The 20,523-nt window shown below is 37.9% G+C and overlaps 1 protein-coding gene across 17 annotated transcripts in view; it reads right to left on the bottom strand.

The window, feature by feature from the left end:
- The window catches only part of UNC80 (unc-80 homolog, NALCN channel complex subunit), a 188,238-nt gene that overhangs the window by 10,756 nt on the left and 156,959 nt on the right, over positions 1–20,523 (bottom strand). For 14 of the 17 annotated variants that reach the window (XM_081051373.1, XM_081051363.1, XM_081051372.1 and 11 more), the window contains 10 exons: positions 19,001–19,201; positions 16,733–16,856; positions 15,653–15,778; positions 14,304–14,427; positions 13,371–13,577; positions 10,977–11,161; positions 10,212–10,377; positions 8,681–8,860; positions 4,989–5,127; positions 2,477–2,533 (listed from right to left, as the gene is read on the bottom strand). In XM_081051373.1, the coding sequence (XP_080907499.1) occupies positions 2,477–2,533; positions 4,989–5,127; positions 8,681–8,860; positions 10,212–10,377; positions 10,977–11,161; positions 13,371–13,577; positions 14,304–14,427; positions 15,653–15,778; positions 16,733–16,856; positions 19,001–19,201 (1,509 nt within the window). The remainder of the gene's footprint in view (positions 1–2,476; positions 2,534–4,988; positions 5,128–8,680; positions 8,861–10,211; positions 10,378–10,976; positions 11,162–13,370; positions 13,578–14,303; positions 14,428–15,652; positions 15,779–16,732; positions 16,857–19,000; positions 19,202–20,523) is intronic. The other 3 variants (XM_081051365.1, XM_081051364.1, XM_081051371.1) reach the window with 1 other exon arrangement.

The following is a 20,523-nucleotide window of genomic DNA, read 5'->3' as shown; positions in this document are numbered from 1 at the left end:
ATGAATCTTTAAAAAAACAAAACAAAAAACAGTAAATACAGGTTAACAAAATCCTAGAAGAAATTTTCAAAAGGTCTGCAAAATTATTTTTTTCCTTCTACTCATTGGGTTATCCTAGTTATGCTGGTCTCGTCCTCACTTAGCCCTCAAACCAACTTGCCCATTTTTGCTTAAAATAAGTGCTCTTTCAAAAACAAATCCCCAGAAAGTTAACCATAATATGGGGGTTGGCAGGAGAAGCTGGGTTTATTACTTTCCCTTAGGCATGCTTTCTGATATCCTTTAAGCTTTGGCACCAGATTTTCCTTACAACTACTTTGAGTGTATTTTAAGTCCTGAGTGCTCAGGTGTGTGCTAAATGTGATTTACAGTGTTAAGGCCTTACTGTTTCTTCAGGATTTGAAGAGTCTGCAGCATAAGGGAGTTTCGTGCCCAAAACAGAAAGCCTGGAAGTCAACAAGTATATATCCTATTTTATAAACCCATCTCTTATTAAATGCTGAAAGTTCCTCTCCTCCAAAGAGAACTTGGTGACATGATGGAGTTCAAGAGATACGATTTGCAGCGTATGACAAAAGTGGATGTGCTACTAGCTGATGGAATGCCTCTGCTTTAATAGAATAATTTAGAATCTAAAGTGAATGCCTCATCTTCTAGTTTCTTAATGACCACAACTGAATGTGGGTGATTGGGTGACACCCCGAACTAAAACAGTAGTTACAGGAACAACAGATCAACAACAGTTGATCTAAAGTAATCACAGTCCTGACATGACTGACTAATTCAGTTGTAGACAAAATCTATAGCTTTGGCTCTGAACCAGTCTCATGTAGCAGAACTTTGGGTTTATTCCCATTGACAATGGACCCAGGGCAGATTGGATGGTCTAGAGAACTCCAAATCAGTCATTTGAATGCTCAGCCTGCCAGAGAGGGCCAAATCCTTTGGAGAGTTTATAAAACTCCACTCAAACTCTTGTCTTCTCTCACCACCACCACCACCACCACCACCACCCCTCCCCCCACACACACTATTTACTGAGCAAGAATTTGACCTAATTAGAAAAGCCCGGGACAAAGTCGGCCAAATGGAAGACTGGTTTAACACTTTCTTTGCTCAGGAGTCCACTGAACTTATCTTCTAATCAAAGTTCTCCTGTCTCACATGTAAGATTAAACATTTAACAAATGCATTCATTGAAAGCAGTGGTCACAGTGCTAGACTTGGTTCTGATCTCTTCAAACGCTCTGCACAACTCAGGGAAACCATGTTGAGGATTGCTGTGTTTTTTCTCATCCCGGAAGCTCTTGATAATCGAATTAAGTCTGCACTCAGCGGCACTCCCACATTTACCACCAATAAGAGACTGATCTGTCAAGGCAAGGGCTAGCAAACACAATGAATGTCATGATTTATGGGTCCAGTAAAAAAAAAGAAAAGAAAAAAAAAGATACACCTGGTGATGGACGAAATTTCCCATTTTCAATTGCAGAAGAAAATGTGAAATCTGAACAAGATGCGAAGAAAATAAAGGACAACCTGTCACAGGAACGGCCTCTCAACATTTCCTCATCTTTGTGATAAAGCAATAAACACGGGAATTTTGTACTCACTATACAATGCAAACCTGAAAGAGCATGTTTTCTCTTGAGATGAAACAAAGACACTCTTAGAATGAACAAGAAGCATTAACCCTAATGAGGATTAGTTGAGAGGTGTGAATCAACAGCACAAGATTAGGAATGTTTGACGTGGTTTTTCTGAGTGTTAAAGGTGCAGTCCCCCTTTCTGAAGCTTTAAACCAGTAGCCAAGACATATTGTTTGCACTATAAGACTTCTCTTACTTACCAAGAAATGTTTGTGTCTGCTATTTCATGGCAAGTTTTGGAGTCATCTTTGTGCTGGGACAGACATTCTTTATCTAAGTGTTTGAACAAGCTCCAATAATCGCCTGCCACATAGCATGATTTAAAGAGAGGGAATTATATAAATTGTATTGACATTGCTACTCCTAGTATAGCATCATTGTTTTCTTACCATGCATGGTATCGGCTAAAAGACCTGCTTCAAATCAACAAAGGGAGTCCTGATGATGGGACGTTGAATTATTAACAGTCTTCTGAACAACAATTCTTAAGGAATATCGGTGTGAGAGGGAATGATTAGATGGGATCAATTTAATTTCGGCATGTCAAATTTTAGACATCCATGAAACAAGGCCCTACAAGAACTCCACAGATTTTTTCCCCCTCTTTGTTTAGTACGCTTTTTAGGCCATTTGTGATTGAGCTCCAAAACTGAAAATGAAGGAGGCTACACCTTTGACTTCCAGGCTTGAGTGTTCATGAGCAACAAAGGGGAAAGAATGGAGATAGATATCAAGACTGGGCAAGAGGAGACAGAGAGACAGAGGAGACAGGGACCAGCTAGCTTCCCAGCACAGACACCAATAGACAGGTAGCATTGACACTGTACCTAGAGAGGCTGCCCTCAGCGGCCAGGCCCTGGGAGTCATCGAGGACATTAGGTTCACTGCAGGAGGGGTAGGGAGATGAAGCATTTAGGGAAAGAAAATGCAAACAAAAGAAAAAGAAAAAAGGCATGCAACTTTCTGCTTCTAAAAACCAAAAATAAATAAAGTTAACAGAACAAGGAAGAAAAAAGGAGACAGTCAACCATTTCACTTTGTGCTGGGTTTGTCAAGACATAGGACTCAAGGCAATGGGGGAGGAGGGACTTCGGATGAATACAACTCGGAGGAGTTATCTATTTACTGGTCAAGAGTTGGGGCTTAACATGAGCTCCAAATGGATACATACGTGAGCTCTAAAATGCATTGTGGAATGAATCTGTACAAGATGAAACGATCACTCCTTTGGTAAAATTTGGCTGGCTGGTTATTTTTAACCTGTCTTATGTACCTGATGTTTCATTGACCAGGATACTGCTTCTTTCTTGTGTGTTGTGACATTATCACATGGAAACCACTTACCATGAATTACCACAACCAAACTCTTGGAACTGATGCCATTAAGAAAAGCAAAGAAAGAACCCAACTTCTACCACTAATTTTGCAATGAAAATGCAAGTAAACAAATGGAAGGAAAGTAACCCTGGAAAATCCACATGGAACTCCCGTTTACCTCCTTACTCCATCCTCTATCAATTGAATTGTAAATGCCAAAAGAAGAAACCTGTCATGTTGGTGAAAGAATAATTAAACCATTTATCGATTTATTGGGATGCAGCTGATTTGGGGAGTTGTGAACAGAAACTAGGTCATACTTTCTTTCTTTCCTCTAGTGCCTAGTATTGAGCTAAGCACTCACGAGGCACTCAATAAATACTTGTTAAACTGGATGGAATTCAACCATTTAGGAAATTGAATGCCTGTCCCCAAAGAATTATTTAACTAATTGTACACCGTCAAAATAACCTCTGTTCCTTGAAAGAGGCTCCCTTTCCCTAACGTACATTGACATTATTGCCTTCACTAGCTTTCCAAAGTATGACTTACATGCAAAGGGTTTAATTAGATTATTTTTCTGGATGCCTAGTATATCTATAATAGAACATTTTCTCCCTGGAAATGAGTTAACCCCTTAATGGATATTTACAAAGGGAATTGATGGCCTGGTTATTTTTAGGTAACAACAACAAAAAAAACCCTCTTATTTTAAGTTCCTACAATTCCCTAATTTAAATAAAAACTTTAAATGAATTACCAGATAGTTTTATTTTATTCTTGATGGAAACTTGCACATTGCTAGCAATTAAAAACAGTTACCAATATTAACTGCTTGCATGACTTTATATCTTTTTTGGGACATTTTTATAATTTGGCTCTGATTTTGTTCACACATTTTATTTATAAGACCTCCTTTTCAAAAGTAAATTACCAAATGGTAGGTAAAAAATATCTTACAATGATAGTAACCCTTATATAGTATCAATTTTTGTAGTAAATAGTACATAAAATATTGCTTTCTTTGCAAGTGCACAATTTATGTATTAATCATCTTTTATCATTTCCCCCTATTTTTTGATATTCTCCAAAGTTAGGCCTTCTGTTACAAATTTTATTTCTTCTGTATAGTTTATGAAGTATTTGCTAAAGGATTTCAGTACAGGGTAATTATTTCCGCACATAAACTGATTTTATCTGAATGTTAGAATATGCCTTGATTTTCATTATTTTTCACATATAAATTATACCACATTCAATATATAGGTATTAAAAATAAATAACAAACTAAAAAAAAAAGAGAATTCATTGAAATAATTCAATTCCTCAAGTAAAAATATCATTGGCTCTGAAATAAATAATGGTTTGACCTTTATGTAAGATCATTTTCTATATATGTGACATTTTTTATGTATGTTCCTAGGGAGCAGAGAACGCCAAAGAAAATATTTTAAAGGGTGTAGTCATGGAATAATAGAACTATAGATAGAGAAGTTACCTTACCAATGGTTTTAGCCAACCTTCTCATTTCACAGAGGAGAAAACTATGGGCTCTCCTTAAATGACCTACACAAGATCACACATAGTGGCATAGGTCCTTTTCTGCTTGGTTAAGCATTACTACCTCCAACTAAATACTGATGACATACCAGAAGTCTAACCTTCACCAAATATATCAAGCTAGTACTGTATACTTGCCAGGTACTCATTATTAGTTTAGATAATGATATACCTGAAATACAAGAATGTCATTTGAAAGTAGTAGACCAGGCATCTATTTATGGAAAATTTTAAAGGAGAAACAATGCTTGAATTGGAAATTGAAATCTCTTCTACTAGTCTGGCTTAGAAAACTCTGTAAATTGTTGTCTACACAACACTAGTTGAAAAGTCTTTTGTTGAATGGTCTACTTAAAAACGTTAATTATTTGCTTCTCTTTCGGCCATTTTGGAATAACAAGTGAATTGTCAGAATTTCTACCTTCCCCCACATGAAGAGTATAAGACATCGTGGCTTTTTACCTTTGGCTGGGTAACATGCCCACCTCAGCCTGAGGTGTAGACATGCTAGGGACGTGGCTGGAGAACCTCCTCCTTCCAATGGTACTCAGGAAGTAAGCTTCTTGTTCACTTACCACACTGGGCATGCTTACAGAGTCATCTGAAAGGGGCAAAAGAATGGAGTGTTATAAAACTATGACATGGATCAGAAAACCCAAATCAAATTTGTACTTGGGGTTCCATCCTTGGCTTGAATACAAAATTAGGGCAGTCTCTAAAGCTAAATTACCATTTGTCCCTTAGTACAGATTAAAAATGAAGACCTATGGGGTCTTAAGAGACACCTTCCTTATTTGTATAAAAATGGAGACTGTAACAGCTTAGCCTCTAGGGTTATTGAACATTGTCACCTTGAGAATATAAATAAAACAGCAAGTTTAAGTGACTGCTTACTCCATTTTGGTGAGGGAAACAGCTGCAGGAAAACGTCATGTATGTATCTCATCTTTAAAAAAAAGACCTTTGGTGTCTTAGATTTTAATCTGAATCTAGGAATGAATAAAAATTCTTCATGTCCACACATCTCCCACTCTCAAAGAGCCTTCATGAAATACATGTAAACTTCTTATCTATCTTTACAAGATTATTTGTGAAAGTCAAGGGGCAGCTGCAAATTAAAAATTTCAGAAAAGCTGGACTATATTTTTTTAAAACATTCCAGGAATAGTTCAATAAGGAGCTTTGTTATCAAATGAAATAACTTTCTTTAATATTCAAATACTATATTCAGTACATTTAATGATTTTTAGACTGCTGAGGGAAAGACTATTTCAGATATTTTTGGAAAAATATTTAAAAAACTATATGGTTCAGAAATAAATGCTTATTTTAACCTAAATTTTAAGTTTTAAGCATGTAGCCTTGTTTTCTCCATAGATGCAGAAATCAATGTATCCATATGAAAGTTAACTTTAGCACAGTATTTGTGATAAGGTGACTTTGTTCTAAGTGAACTAATGTTTGATGCTGAGCAGTAAACATATTTTGATCAACATAGGGTTTTGGTGAACTTTTGCTACCATTTAAGGTTACCTGGCACCATTTATTTAAAATACCCCAACTGGTCATATTTGTAATGAAACATTTCAAACCAAAAAGGTGACTATGAAAAGTTCTAGAAATTTCAATTTGTTATATAGTGACTGACTTAAAGTTGATTCTTGTTATGGAATGAATGTTTTTAGGTGTATTCACAGAGAAGCAAAAAGCAAACGTGCCTTAAAAATCATGAGAAATGTGGTAGGGAAGATTAAGCTATTTCTACAAAGACTTTTGTCACATCCCATTGATTTTCCCCCCTTATTCAAACTGATTTAACACTTACTCCCTCAATATTTGTTTGGTGATTAATCAGGTGAATACCTTCCATTCACCCTTTTGTTAAGTGTTCTGTATAGAAAATGTTTGTCACCTCCTCTACAAGATCTCTAAGATCTTAGAGGGAAAAAAACATATCTTTCTCATATTTTCTTGCTCCTTGTCTTATACTTTCCAGGTCTTAATAGAGGTTTGATGACTGAATGGGAAAATGGTTTAAGGCAAAGCAGTCAACCAACTAGCTTTCGTATACCACCTCATATAAATTAATGCACACCCACGTCACAATCACACTACAACATTTGTTAGCAGCTTTGTTTTCATTGGGAAGGTTGTGATGTCTGAGAGCAGAAATATTGGCAAACAATTGCATAGTTGTCAGTGTATAAGTGTTGGCATTTGGTTAAAGATTGGTTATATCTTCTCTACATTTTACTCTAGCTCCTTTTTACTGACTAGGTCAGGTACTTATCCCTAAGGTTACCTGCAAAATATAATTAGCTCTATTAAAAATAGGTTGTATCATTTCCCTTCATTAAAAACAAACAAACAAACAAACAAAAAGCTATTGAGACTACCTCATGAATTAAAGAAAAATAGATATTTAAGTTCTGAACTATTATTAGGACTTAATGGATATTCAAACTGCTTATCCTTGTCTCTGTCATTTTGTTTTCTTGGTCAAAATAAGTCAGACAGAGAAAGACAAATACCATGATGATTTCACTTATATGTGGGACCTAAAAAACAAAATAAATAAGCAAACAAAACAGAAATAAACTCATAGCTACAGAGAACATTTTGATGGTTGACAGATGGGAAGAGTGAAAAGGGGAAGGGATCAAGATGTACAAATTGCCAGTTATAAAAACAATCACAGGGATGTAAAATACATCATAGGCAATATAGTCAATAATACTGTAATACAATGTGTTGTGTCAGATGGGTATTAGACTTATTGGGGTGAGCACTTTGTAAGTTGTATAAATGTCTAATCACTATGTTGTACACCTGAAACTAATACAATATTGTATGTCAACTGTAATTGAAAAATTAAAAAAAAGATTTTTCAAGATTTTCCTAATATGACCAGGGTGATTTAGAAACAAGTATGTCCGTTGGGTGCAGGACAATATGAATATCACTTTGTTATCTAATTAACCCTGAAACTAAATCTGGAACCACTACTAGTAAGTGTTTTGACAAAGGATTTTATTTCTTTCCCTCGCCTACACATCCAACTGTAGTAGGGTATTGAAATACTTTCATTCATCTTAGTTAATTAAAATTCTAACCTCAACTCCCATGTCTTCCATTTAATTTAGTTCAGAATGGGGCTTTTTGTGTTTTTTTTTTTTTTTTTTTTTTTAGGTATGGAGGGTCTCTGAGTGAAGCTCTAGATTTTGTTTTCATTCTTAAGGCATTGGCAGCACAGTTTGTTATAAATGTTCTATTGAGTTTCATTAAAACACTTGGAAAATAATCAATGCAACTTAAACAAAAACATTAAGTAATAGTGGTATTTAATGGAAACTTTCACCTTTTACTTAAAACCTACTTTCTCATTTTATAACCCCAAATCTTAAGCACATGCATTAGAAGCTCCTGGGTTGCTAGAAAGAGTCTTAACTCAAATTTGGGTTATATTCCCTCAAGACAGCCTGCTGGTTCATGTTCTAGATAGCATAAGCCAAGTGGTCTTTTCTGAGTCCTTATCATAAGCATGACTCACTTTTCCTTGCCCAATGGGATCACATAAGTGCTAATCAGCTCTCTAAGCAAGACAGCTAGGAGAAAGGGGAATAAACACTTCCCTTAGTTACTTAAGCACAATTTGAGTGAGAGTTATTTGGTCAACGTTGCTCAAGCAGTGGTTTGCAGTAATCAGAAGTGTCTGGACGCTGATGGTAACCACTTTGAGCACCGCTTGTCATTGCAGACGTCAAACATGACATGTATTCATCTTTGATTATTGGTATATTTTGAGTAGTACAATTTTAATATAGTTTTCCTTTCTTAAAATGTGTATACATTTTTTGGCACCCTCTGTATAAGAGCAAAGAAAATTTAGGGGTCTTTAAAAATTTACTTTTTGTCTGAGTTCCTTCCAAATGACCAAGGATATCAAGGAATTTATAGAATAACAGGCAGTAGGAATCAGGGAATCAGTCACAATTTGATTTTAAATCCTTTTTATAAAATGAACAGGGGATCAAACTGAAAAAAGTTGGAAAGGCAGAAATCCTTCCCAAGCCCTCATTCGCATGGCCAAGCTGAGTCACACATGCGTCCCACCCTCGCCCCCCTTGACTGCTGGATTTTGTGGGATGACCTACTTTCCTCATCCTCCTCATCAGTCCGACTCAGGGTGTCCTGTGAAGCCTGCTGGGAGGGCTCACTGTCCTGCTCCCAGACCGTGCCAGTGCCCGTGTTGGAACGGGACATGGTGGCCAGGCTCAGGCGGTACGCAGAGGTGGAAGTGCCAACGGTACTGATGGATGTCTTCCCTTGGTAGGCTGGGGGGATTGAGAGAACAAAGGAAATCCATGGGAGGATCTTGTAAGAAAACAAGTGTTTGCTTCAAATGCCTCCTTGACCACTTGCATTTTTAAAGAAAGATCAGTTAAATGGGGTGTCCCAGATAAACGATCTTTAGGACAGAGTAGCAAATGGAAGTGAGAATATTAAAAAAAAATAAAAGAAGACGAATTGACCATTGATATACTTATAAACTGAACAGTGGGAGCATGAGATCTCTACCAGTGTAAAATGCTTTGACATTGCTTCTTCTCTCAATGCTTTTCAATTTCATTTTCTAAGGCTGGTAGAATGAAAATCAATTTTGACGTGAATTATAGCTTTCAAGTTGGCAGATTTTACTGAGAAATACGCGCTGCATATAGAAGTAATAAATACATTGTCTGATAGGAACCTCACCATCAAAATCAGAATACATAATCAAAACTGTGCTCCCATTCTCCTTTTCTGAAAATCACAATTAATAAAATACCCCCTGGGTTCTATGTCAGGTTATTTTATTATAAAGCAGAATATTTGAATGGCTCTGTGGAAATTGCCCCAAGTTGTATGTGACAAAAGTTTTTTGTCTTTAATACATTGCAGGCAACAATAAAAGAAAAAAGCCACACATATTATATTCTACTTATGGGTAATGACTGCCCTCTAATGGCAGATAGTAATTTATCTTCCTTTCTCAGTAATCTGTTAACTTAATCGTAAAAAGTAAAAGCATTCCCAAAGAAAATCTTGTCAATTATGTAAACCAAGTACCTCCTCATCTGCCAGTTCTGATTCAATCCCCTTTCCTTCCAATCTGTGAAAAGTTAAAGGCTTTATAATCAATCATACAGACCTGCTTTAGAGTCCCCTCTCTGTTGTCACTGTCATGTGTGTACGTTAATTCTCCTCTATTGAGTCTGTTTCCTCATTCTATAAATGGAATTTCAGTTATGCACCTTGCAGGTATTTGTGTGGATTAAATAAAATAACACCTATGAAATCATCTACCATATAATAGGTGCTCAGTGAATGGGAGTCCTCTTTTAAAAAAAAAATTCAGGCAAGAATTTAAAATGCTTTCTTTCTAGTTAAATATTCAAGAAAGAGCTTAACTACGGAAATGAAAATTGTAGAAGATGTTTAGAAAAGGAGTAAAATTAAACTCAGATGATACTCCCTTGATTTATTTTGTTGTTGACAGTGATCACATGGTCTTAGCTACCTGAGTACAGGAAGAGCTAACTTGCACATGGTTCCAAAAAGAGGGGTAACCTGGACAGGGGCATTCTCTGCAGGTGGTAAATGCCATTGGTTAAACCAATTGAAAAAAACCTGATGCACACTCACCTGATCCACTATGAACTGCCTCTTTTAGAATTTTTAGTTCACTGTTGAACTCGGCAATGAGGGAGCTCTTACACAGAGGGCGTGGAATGAAGCGCCGCTCCAGCTGGTCAGCAATATGTTGCCGGGCAGAAAGCTCTTCATGATTCTCTGCGGGTTGGGCCAGAAGCTGGAAGGAAGGCAATTAAGAGGTGCTTAATTTTCCCATCTGTAAAATGGACTACTTATTGTACCTATGTCATAAGTGGTTGTGAGGATTACATGAGCTAATGCATATGAAGTTTTCAGAAGAGTGCTTTATACAGGAAGTGCTTAATCAATACATTGCTTTGAATCACTGCCCCAGGAAATCAGGGGATGAAAAGAATTAAAGGATGGGTGAACACTGAGGGTCTCAGAGGAAAAAAAAAAGAAAAGAGCTTTAAGTATCTTATCTTTTTCATGTTCATTTAAAATCAGTTCTCAGTCATGCCACTAAAGAAAGAACATTTTCCAGATCATTCCACTGGGTCCATTTTTTTGGGGGGGATGAAGGGAGGAGGTGAGTGGGGAGAAGGCAAAGTTCTATAGACTGGGCAGGTATTTCTAACACGAAATTTTATCCTCTAGGATATATTTTTGAGCTGTTTTCTCACCAAGCTTGGTATTAACAGGTCCTATGAATTTGCTATAGTGAGTCCCATGAGCACTGCTGCAGTAATCCTGCCTTAATCTGGAGAGCAGCACATTTGTGGGGCTTGTCACCTCTGGGAGAAGTCCACAACATACCTTGCATTGGATGAAAGGGCGCAAGAGCACGAAGATGGGTATTCGGGTCCGCACGATGAAGTCCAGGAAGTCCCACAGAGCCAGGCCTCCCACCTTTCGCAGGGCCATTTCCTTTACCTGGAGGCTTAGCCAGTACCACTGGCTTCCCAGCTGCCTCTCAAAGCAGACGAGAATCACCTTCAGTGCTTCACACCAGGAAGAGAGGACAGTAAGCCTGCATACTTGTACCTCGAGGAACCCAGCCCATGCCCAGATGCTCACACCTTCAGCCCTTCATGTAGCAGAACATTGTCTAAATTTCTAAACTCTCTCCATGGTTCCAAAAACTTACACGTACACCTGAGCAAGAGTGTTCTGATAGCAAGGCAAAAATTTGTGTGGTAAACATGTTTTCATTCTGATTAGGAGAATACAAATACGTTTCTTAGGTACATTTAACTGCTATTTTGGAAAATGCAGAGCAAATCAGTTCATAGAATTAAAAGGAAATATGTTATAAACATAATGTGTAGCTAATATTTTGCTTTCCAAAATTTTTATCATGGTGGCTTTATGGTAATACCAGCATATCACTCACATCCTAAACTGCAACGTGGGTGTTTTAAAATAGTGTTTTTCTTTTAAGCATAGAAATAATATAGTCTTGTTATTAAAAGTAAAATCAAACCATGCATAAATGTACAACTAAAAGAAAAGTGATTTCCTTTCCCAGCTCCCTTTAGGATCCCACCTAAACTGCTCCCCAGAGGTAATCAGTAGGTGTGTTTGAGTATATCCTTCCAGATAAAATAACTCCTTCCCACTTCCCCCCACACACTTATTGCACATTATGTCTATTACTAAACCCTGTTAGATTTCTTTTACAATATCTCTTTCTTCCCAGATTCTGGCAGCCCTGTCACAATCTACTTTTTTCTTTCTTTTTGTTTTTTTTTTTCCAGGAAGCAGATTTCCAAACAGTGTGTCACGGCAAACCAGAATATTATAAAGATGAGATATCAAAGATTAGCAGGAGCTTCCTCTGCCACCCCAGCTCTCCCCACAGAGTCTGCCATGGAGCAGTCAAGGGAACCTGGGCCTGATGGGTCCCGTCTTAAGGTCCATCTCAGCAACAAAAAGACACACACAAATCCAACTCCCTAAAGTCCTCAAGAGTCACACATGCCTTTACCACTTAGGGCACTTCCAGGGGAAAACCATGCCACATGACACGGAAGGAGAGATGTTGTAAAATTCTTCTTTACCCATCTCCCTCCACAAAATATCATTTTTCTTAGCAATCACTCATCTCAATTCCTCTCCCTCAACTAAACAAACAAATGAACAAAAAGCAACACTCCTCTTTCTCTATCCTGATCCTGGTGACATTTGTACTATTATGTGCCCATTAGCCTTCTCTGGGTGTCTGCCATCCTGCTTTCTACTTTTACTTCTATCAGCACAACACACACACAGGATAACAAAGGGCTCAAGAATAGGGACTCTGGTACCAGGTGGCTTGGATTTGAAATTTGGCTCTGCCACTCATTAACTGTGTGACTAGGTAAGTGACAACTTTTCTGGGCCTTAAGCGTTTCACTCTGAAAATGAGAAGAACATTTACTTCTTAGAGTTGTTATGAGTGTTCAGTGTGATGATGATGTAAAGTATAGAAAACATCACTTAGTGTAAAGTAATGCTCAAAATAAATGTGAAAATAAATGTAAAATAGAGGACCAGTAGCTTGGCTGACCAAAGGACCCGCCTTCATTAAAGAGGCAGAAAGTAGAGAGAACTAAAAATAGTTACTTGTCTAGTGTTTTCTCCTATCCTTGTGTTACATGTGAAACCCTTTGTCTCCATTATCCTCTGTGCAACCCCAAACCTCACGCAAGGCTTTGTCCGAGAGTCTAGGCCCAGACAGACACTGTTACAAAAATAACCAAGTAATTTAGGCATCACAGACATGAATGTACTTTGTTTTTTTGGCATGTGTTTACTGAAAGAAACCAGACTCTTGCAAGGGGGATGCTTTTTACTCAAATGGCTTCTTGAAATACTTTTGTGATTGAGGTTTTTTAAAATATTTTTTGAGTCAAAATGGAACATAAATAAGTACTATGTATCCGAGATGGGACAATTAAGTTCTCCAACTTTCCAGACGATGGAAAGTTCGCGGACTTAATTGTCAGACCTTGTATACATATACATACACATGTCTACATACATATACATATAATACATATATACATATATACAAATATATGTATATATACATGTATATATGAATATATATACATATATATATATATATATATATATATATAGAGAGAGAGAGAGAGAGAGAGAGAGAGAGAGAGAGAAAGAGAGAGAGAGAGAAAGAGAGAGAGAGGAGAGAGTGGAGAGTGTACCCACCCAAGTATGCTGCTTGGCTGGTGGACTCTGCCAGCCCTTCCCTGCGCAAGTCTTTCCCTGCATCCCCAGGAGTGGAGCAGTGGGCGGGGGAGCTCTCCACCATGAAGTTCTTGCTCCTGGATGTGCTAATAATCCGCGGAGGCAACAGCACGTTAATGACCGTCTGTAGTAACAGCTGCACCTCAGGCTGCTCAAGCCATGGGCTATCTGAGGGGCAGAGTTCAGAAAGGGGAAGCGGCAAGGAAAGCAAGTCACGAGGCAGACTTTCCACATCAGACACAGAAAAATCCAGCTCTCTTTCCAATTCCAAACTAGAACACTCTAGAAATGCAGGTGTTTTCCCCACCAAGCACAGCGCCTCCTACAGACAATAACGTTGTTTTCTCCATAGTCAGCACCCAAGGACTTTGTTCTTAGCCACATCTCCCGCTGACCATTTCCATCTCCTTTGTTTTTTCTGCTCAGATACTCATAACGTACTGTCTTTACATCTGATATAAACTTTTCCTAAAAGAAAAATCCCCCAAGAAGGAAGAGTAATGAAAATATATTGGAATTTAACGGGGCAGTGGCAGGATTTATGCTAAGCCCAGTGGCAGTAGGTTATAAAGTCCATTCACTTGTCAATTCACCTCATATTGTACTTCAATTAAAACCAGTTTGTTAACTGAAACAAAGGACCCCTGAGTTTTGCTGTACTAAAATGATTTTAAATAGAATGAATCTTCCAAGAAGTGAAGCAGAGAAACTCTTGACCCAGGGTAGCTAAGCTGAAAAGGAAGACAAAAATCGATTTCCTAGTGTAACCCTGTTTAAATCAATCAGACTGACTTCAGGGATGGCCTTCAAGGCAAAAGGAAAGAGAAATAAAAGCCTGACATTTAAGAAAACACAACAACAATGATACATTTCCTGTAGTTAAATTAATCAGACCTTTGCTTCCAGATCCTACTGTGAGCACAAATGGGATGAGTAGATTTAAAAGCATTCCCTCCCTTCGCTCTTGATTGGTGAATGGGGAGATCACATGGCTTAAAGGGAAATCTTCTTTTAAAGCCTGTGCAGCAACGATAGAAAAAAAGATTAATTGACCCCCACACCCATTCAGTATGTTTGTTTTAACACAGCATGGTGGAGACCGTGACTCCCTGCTGGCTGCTCCTGCAAACTATGAGTTCAATCGTCATCTGGGCAGCATACACGGTTCACTCAAAACTGATGTTTTACCATTTGCTTGACATAATTGAGAGCTAAATACCTAAAAAAACATCAATGTCTTGAATATTAAATGAAAAATTATGGTCTCTGATACAAAACCATCCACATTTCCCCATTCATTTTCTCCATGCATCCACCAATAAACATTTTAGAGGCAAAAGAAAAGGAAGAAAATGAGAAATTGCCATTGTTCCATGTGGAAGTTATTTAAAAGTTCTCTGACCCCTACATAAGGCCTACTCCAAATCAGAAAGCAATAGGCAATACCGAGAGAAAGAAATGACCTCTGTGCACAGGTTACTAAAATGTATCTCTTTAGGGATGTGATTCCTTCACTTCCGCTTGATAGCCACAGGTCTTGCTTAATTTATTTTCTGTTATCTACCCATTCTCTGGATGATGGACCACCACACGTGTTTGTCAGATAATGGATGGATCTGTTATCCATTTACATCAGTTGTATACTTCCCATTGGTCACTGAGCTTTCTGATGATTCACCATGCTCTAAAATTACACACAGGGGAATTGGCATTCTGCACTTTTTGCTTTGGGAAAGATTATTTCAATTTTAAGAAATAAAATAACTGGGAGAATAAAAGAAAAATCACCCACAACAGTCAACCCACAATCATTAAAGAAAATTGAAATATTCAAAGTCTAGTAATAACATTTGAAAAGAATTTTATATTGCAATTCTTTCTGCAAATAATTTAAAACCAGACTTTGAATATTGCTGTCTTTTAATTAATACTTATGAGCTGATTATCTGTAAACCATTATTTTCCTAAGGTATCTGCACACATTTTACACAACTGAAGTGGTTCCCAAGGTTGTGGCAGGACTAAATGACTCTGCTATTTTTGAGATCTCAAGAAGAATTACAGAAGCACAACTTAGGGCCAAGCTCAGGGCTGAAGCTCCAAACCTGTAAAAGTTTGGAGATGTTTACACTTCTGTTTCACAGATTTTGCCCAGCCTTTGCAGAAAACAAAAAGAGAACACCGTGATCTGGTGCCTCAACCAGCAACTTAATGAGCGTGACAAACAGGTAAGGCAGTCACACCTGTATCTGCAATGCTACAAGCCGGACAACAGCTGTGCTGAAGGGCAGAGGTGGTGAGAGATAAGGGCTGAGATGAAGAAGGGGTAATCCATCAGCAACACTGGAAGGTCCTACCACTCCCATCACCTGAAATACAAACAAAGCACATGACCAGCCTTGACTATTGCAATTTCATGCAACCGTAGTAAGGGAGTCTCAGTTAATAATAATAATAATAATGATGATGATACTACTACTACTAATAATAATAATTTGAAGGTTGGGCATGTTACTTTCGATCTGTTCTTGTTGCTTTCTTCTCAAGGCACGTAATGTCTGGAGTCAGATCAAACATTACACTGGATTCAGCCAAGGTTTTGTAGAATGTTGTTTATAGCTAACTACGTAAATAATGAGAGATGAACCAGAAACTATTCTAATCAGGAGACTGGACATACTGACTTGTAGACTTAAAGGAATGTAGTCAAGATACTTTGATGGAGTAAATGCTGACAACAATGATGACGCAACAGCTCTATTTGCACTAGGCATTCCAACTACAGATTTATTGCTCAACTAGTTAAGCAGCAGATCCTATTCGATGAAATGTTCTAACATGGTTTCCACATCGTACAAAACCTTGTTGAGACCAGACTCTAGATATTACATAAATGATAATTTTTTTTCTTCACATAAATCCTAGACTGGCCAACTCATAGTGTCATTTTGCACTAAAACAGGGGAAAAAAAATCCTCTTTGCATTTTAAACTCTCCCACCCCAGACTACATCAACTTCTAGCCAATTGTGTAGTCTCCGCCACCCCACTCTCCAACTGGCAGCCCTCAACTCTCAGCGCAACTTGAAGAGGTGAATTGTCAAAGTAGTGCGTGGGAAGCAGCACACCGTGTAGGGATGAGCCCCTGGGTCTCCCCACGTACCACCTTGAAATACACCTCACTATTTTCAATGTCACCTGAGCGGTCTGTTTTCATGGGTAGGTGGGGCACAAAGTGGTTGACCTGTAAATCTTCGATTCAGAGAAGTCAAAAGCAGAGTTAAATTTTGCAAAATTTCATAAGATTGCCACTTGGCTACTCACCAGATTGACACAGACATTGATCAGTGACCTAAGGTGAGGCAGGAAGGATATGATTGGCTGCCTCTGAAGTGTCAAACAAACCCCTTCAATCAAATTGCTGGCAGGCTCCCACTCAACCTGTCGCCTGGAATACAATATAGGAGCCATTAGCAGCTTGGCTCCCTTCTGGAGACCGGTTTGAAACAAGTGATTGAGACAGTGATTCTGACGCCATCTAAGACAGGATGGGAGTCTGAGACAACAAAGTGCTTCACACGGGATGAAATTTACCCATGTTGTTCCAAAAGTACAGAGCACACTGGGAAAGGAAAACGTGGCAGAGGCACTCCTGCCCCATTCGACTAATGAGACAAAATCTATTGAAGAAAAAAACAGAGATGATGAATGGGTTGCATTTTAAGTTCTCTGGTTTTAACTTTGAGAGGGGATGAGACTACCATTTCAGGAAACCCATCACATGGGTAATTACTCCCATAGAATTAATCTGACCCCAGGCTGCATTTCTGAAATCTACTTAATCCAACTATAGTTGATCTCATCAGCTTTTAAACCAGACTACAACTAATTGGATTTATGTGGCTTAACACCTGCCAAAAAGATCACATTACAAAAAAAAAAAAAAAATAGTCTATTTAAAGTGTTCTTTCTTGGCCTCCTAAGAAGTGATATTTTTTGGCTACTTCCTTCAGTAGTTTAACCCAATTAGATGAACATGGGATTTTCTGTAATAAAAGTCAGTCCTGTAATTGTCTCAATACCACAACAGTCATCCTTGTGGCCCCCAAATAAACAGGTTGGGCTTTACTGATAGCAATACTATTTCCAAATACTTTACGGAAATAATTTCTCAGCTTGTATTTCCTACCAAAATGAAATATCTGCAATGACAAATGGAAATGTTCATTAATGGATATATATTAACATTCCTGATGTGTAAGTAACCCACAGTCAAGTTCAGTCAACATTTCTCTTATTGAATTGAGATCATCTGAAGAAATTAAATCCAAAGCAACCCCAAATTCGCAGCATGCACCCCAACAAAATTGCCTCCAACTGACCAAGTCTATGCATTAATCCAGAAATCTACTTTTTAGGAAGCATGATGTTCTTTATAATGGGCTTAGTTATACGACAAATGAGTTATTCTGTGGAGATGATTAACATCTTTAGATACAAAATATTTAAGAAAAATACTTTATTTTGACACACCCTTGTAAGACTTAGAAGACTGGCCATTTGCCAAGAGGCACAAATGTTCCACTGAGACCAGTAAGGAACATAGGAGTGCTTTAAGGACAAGCATTTCCAGGCCACTGAAATAAATAACCTTGAAATAATGTATAGGCATTCATCATCATGATATGCAAGAATATGGGAACAAACCATCAGTTACCAGAATTAAATCTTTCAAATTCTTTTATAAATTCAACAACTCCTGATGGCTGCATAAATGAAGATGAGCATAGGCTAAAACCTGAAAAGGTTCTGACCAATAACACACTAAGCACTACAAACAAAGAGTTACAGTGATTTTGGGTTTAGTTTAAAAGGACAGAAAATGTTCTCACTGACCGAAACTTGAAATTTCCAAGTTAGTGGGTTTTATTTAGCAGTTGAACTATCTGCTCACTACGGCTAAGGATTTTCAAACGGGGCTCAGATCTCTAGATATTCAGACCTGTTCAGAGTCATCCGCTTAGAGGAAGGCTACCGATGGATATTTCAGGCCACTGAATGGAGATTAGGTGGTGATAATAGTCACTTAGTACCATTCGAATTAGATGAAAAGGTGAAAATTAGGTATTTGTTATCAATCCTGGGATCTTTTCAGCTGCTGCTTGGCTGATTATTGTAAAGCTTGGCATTTATCTCAACTGTTACATAAAATACAGTATTTCTTGAACATCGAATTAATTTTGCTTCTTTCCTTAGTTGTTTTATTTAGAAGTCCTACCCTGCCTTATTTCCAAAGGAACTGAAGGATACATATCGAATCCCTATGTGTGGCAGATAAGGAACATAATAGCTGAGAAAAAAATAGATTTTTCAAGATAAATATATATTTTTAAAGAATATGTTATTTCCTCAAAATGTAGATCCTGCTACTTGTGCATTCATATATCTGATGTGCTATGCACATATACCAACAGAAAACTTTCAAGCTACTCAATCAACTCCAGATTGATCCACTACTTTAAAAACCAACAACACGACGAACCCTAACTCTGAGGCTTGCAATATCAACAGCTGACTAGGAGACCTCCTCACCTCAAAGTAGGCATCTTATGAATTTTGTTGAACATTCTATCCAATCTCTTTAAAATGAGGATCAGGGCCGGCCTCACGGCCTCAGCTGTCCAGTCAGTAATGGGGAGCATTTCCATGATGTAGCGTCGAAGCCCACGGCTCTCCATCGTCTGGGTGTCGTATGGTGCCAGCTTCAGAAGGGAGTGTGCAATTTCTGCCAACCTAAAATGTTTTTCATATTTAAGCATAAAACGGCACAATAAAAATTTTCCAACACAGCACCATGTCAATCACCCTCCTTCCAATACGCCAACTTCCTGAACTAAGAACATTCTGGCACATTAGCTCATAATTTTTAAACAAACCTAAAAAAAAGTCAGGATAAAATGAGGTCCATAAATTTCAATTGGTTGATATGTTTCTTAACTCTTTCTAATTTGTAGGTTCCTCCTAGCCTGCTTTTTATTTTGGACATCTTATAATTTATTTGTTGAAGAAATTAGCTGTTTGTCCTGTAGCATTTCCTGCAGTCTGGATTTGGCTGGTTAAATCTCTATAGCGTCATTTAATCTGTCCCACTCTCCCCATATTTAATTCAATTGGTAGTTAGATCTAGGGGCTAGATCAAAGTAGGTTTTCATTTTCTGGTAAGTGTACTTCACAGGAGATGTGTACTTTCATCAGGAGGCACATGACTCCTATTTGTCACATGACTCCTAGGGGTCACTCTTTGTATGGCAGCTGCCACTAGTGATCATTACACAGATCCATTAATTTACTAGGAGTACCATGGTAATATTGCATCATTTCTCTTCTCATGTATTAACTGCATAATTTTATTATGGAGAAATTTCTTTTTGATTACCCCAGGAGAGAGACTAAATGCCTAAAAGGAACTACAGTTTAAGAGTTCCCCAGGAGACTCTGACGAGCACTCCAGTTTAGGAATCAGAGCCATGCCACTGCATCTCTAACACTCGAATTGCTCTACCCCATCTGACTAGTGCCAAGGATGGAGAATTCACTACTCATAAATGGGTAAATGTTGACATTCCTGATGCCTAAGTAGCCCACAGGTCATGTTCAGTCAACATTTCTCTTGTTGAATTGAGATCATCTGAAAAAATTAAATCCAAAGCAACTCCAAGGCAGTTCATCCCATCTTTGGAGGTCTACAATGTAAAAAGCTCTCCATACTATGTTCCCAAGTTCCCTCAGTTTTTTTCTCCTATGCTTAGTCTGGAAGCTTGAATTCAGTCCATCTTCTCCATGGCAACCCTTCATTGTCAAGAAATAGTTATTGTTTCTTCATCCCCACTTGTCTTCTCTCCAGATGGAACATTCACATTGTCCTTCTGGAAATTGTGTGTGAATGTGCATGTTTTAAAAAAAATCATTTTAAACAGCCTGTTCACTCTTTTGTTTATCTTGTTCTCACAACTGTGCCACACAGAAAATAATTCTTTACTTTTCAGGTTGTGTGTATGCATACCTATATGCACATATTTCTTTTCCCTTATTATTTTATATGTAACATTGAGAAA

The sequence above is a fragment of the Rhinolophus hipposideros genome, assembly GCF_964194185.1.
Source record: "Rhinolophus hipposideros genome assembly, chromosome: 6".
NCBI lineage: Eukaryota > Metazoa > Chordata > Mammalia > Chiroptera > Rhinolophidae > Rhinolophus > Rhinolophus hipposideros.
Note: the sequence above shows the minus strand (reverse complement) of the source record. Positions and strands in the feature narration are given on the sequence as shown.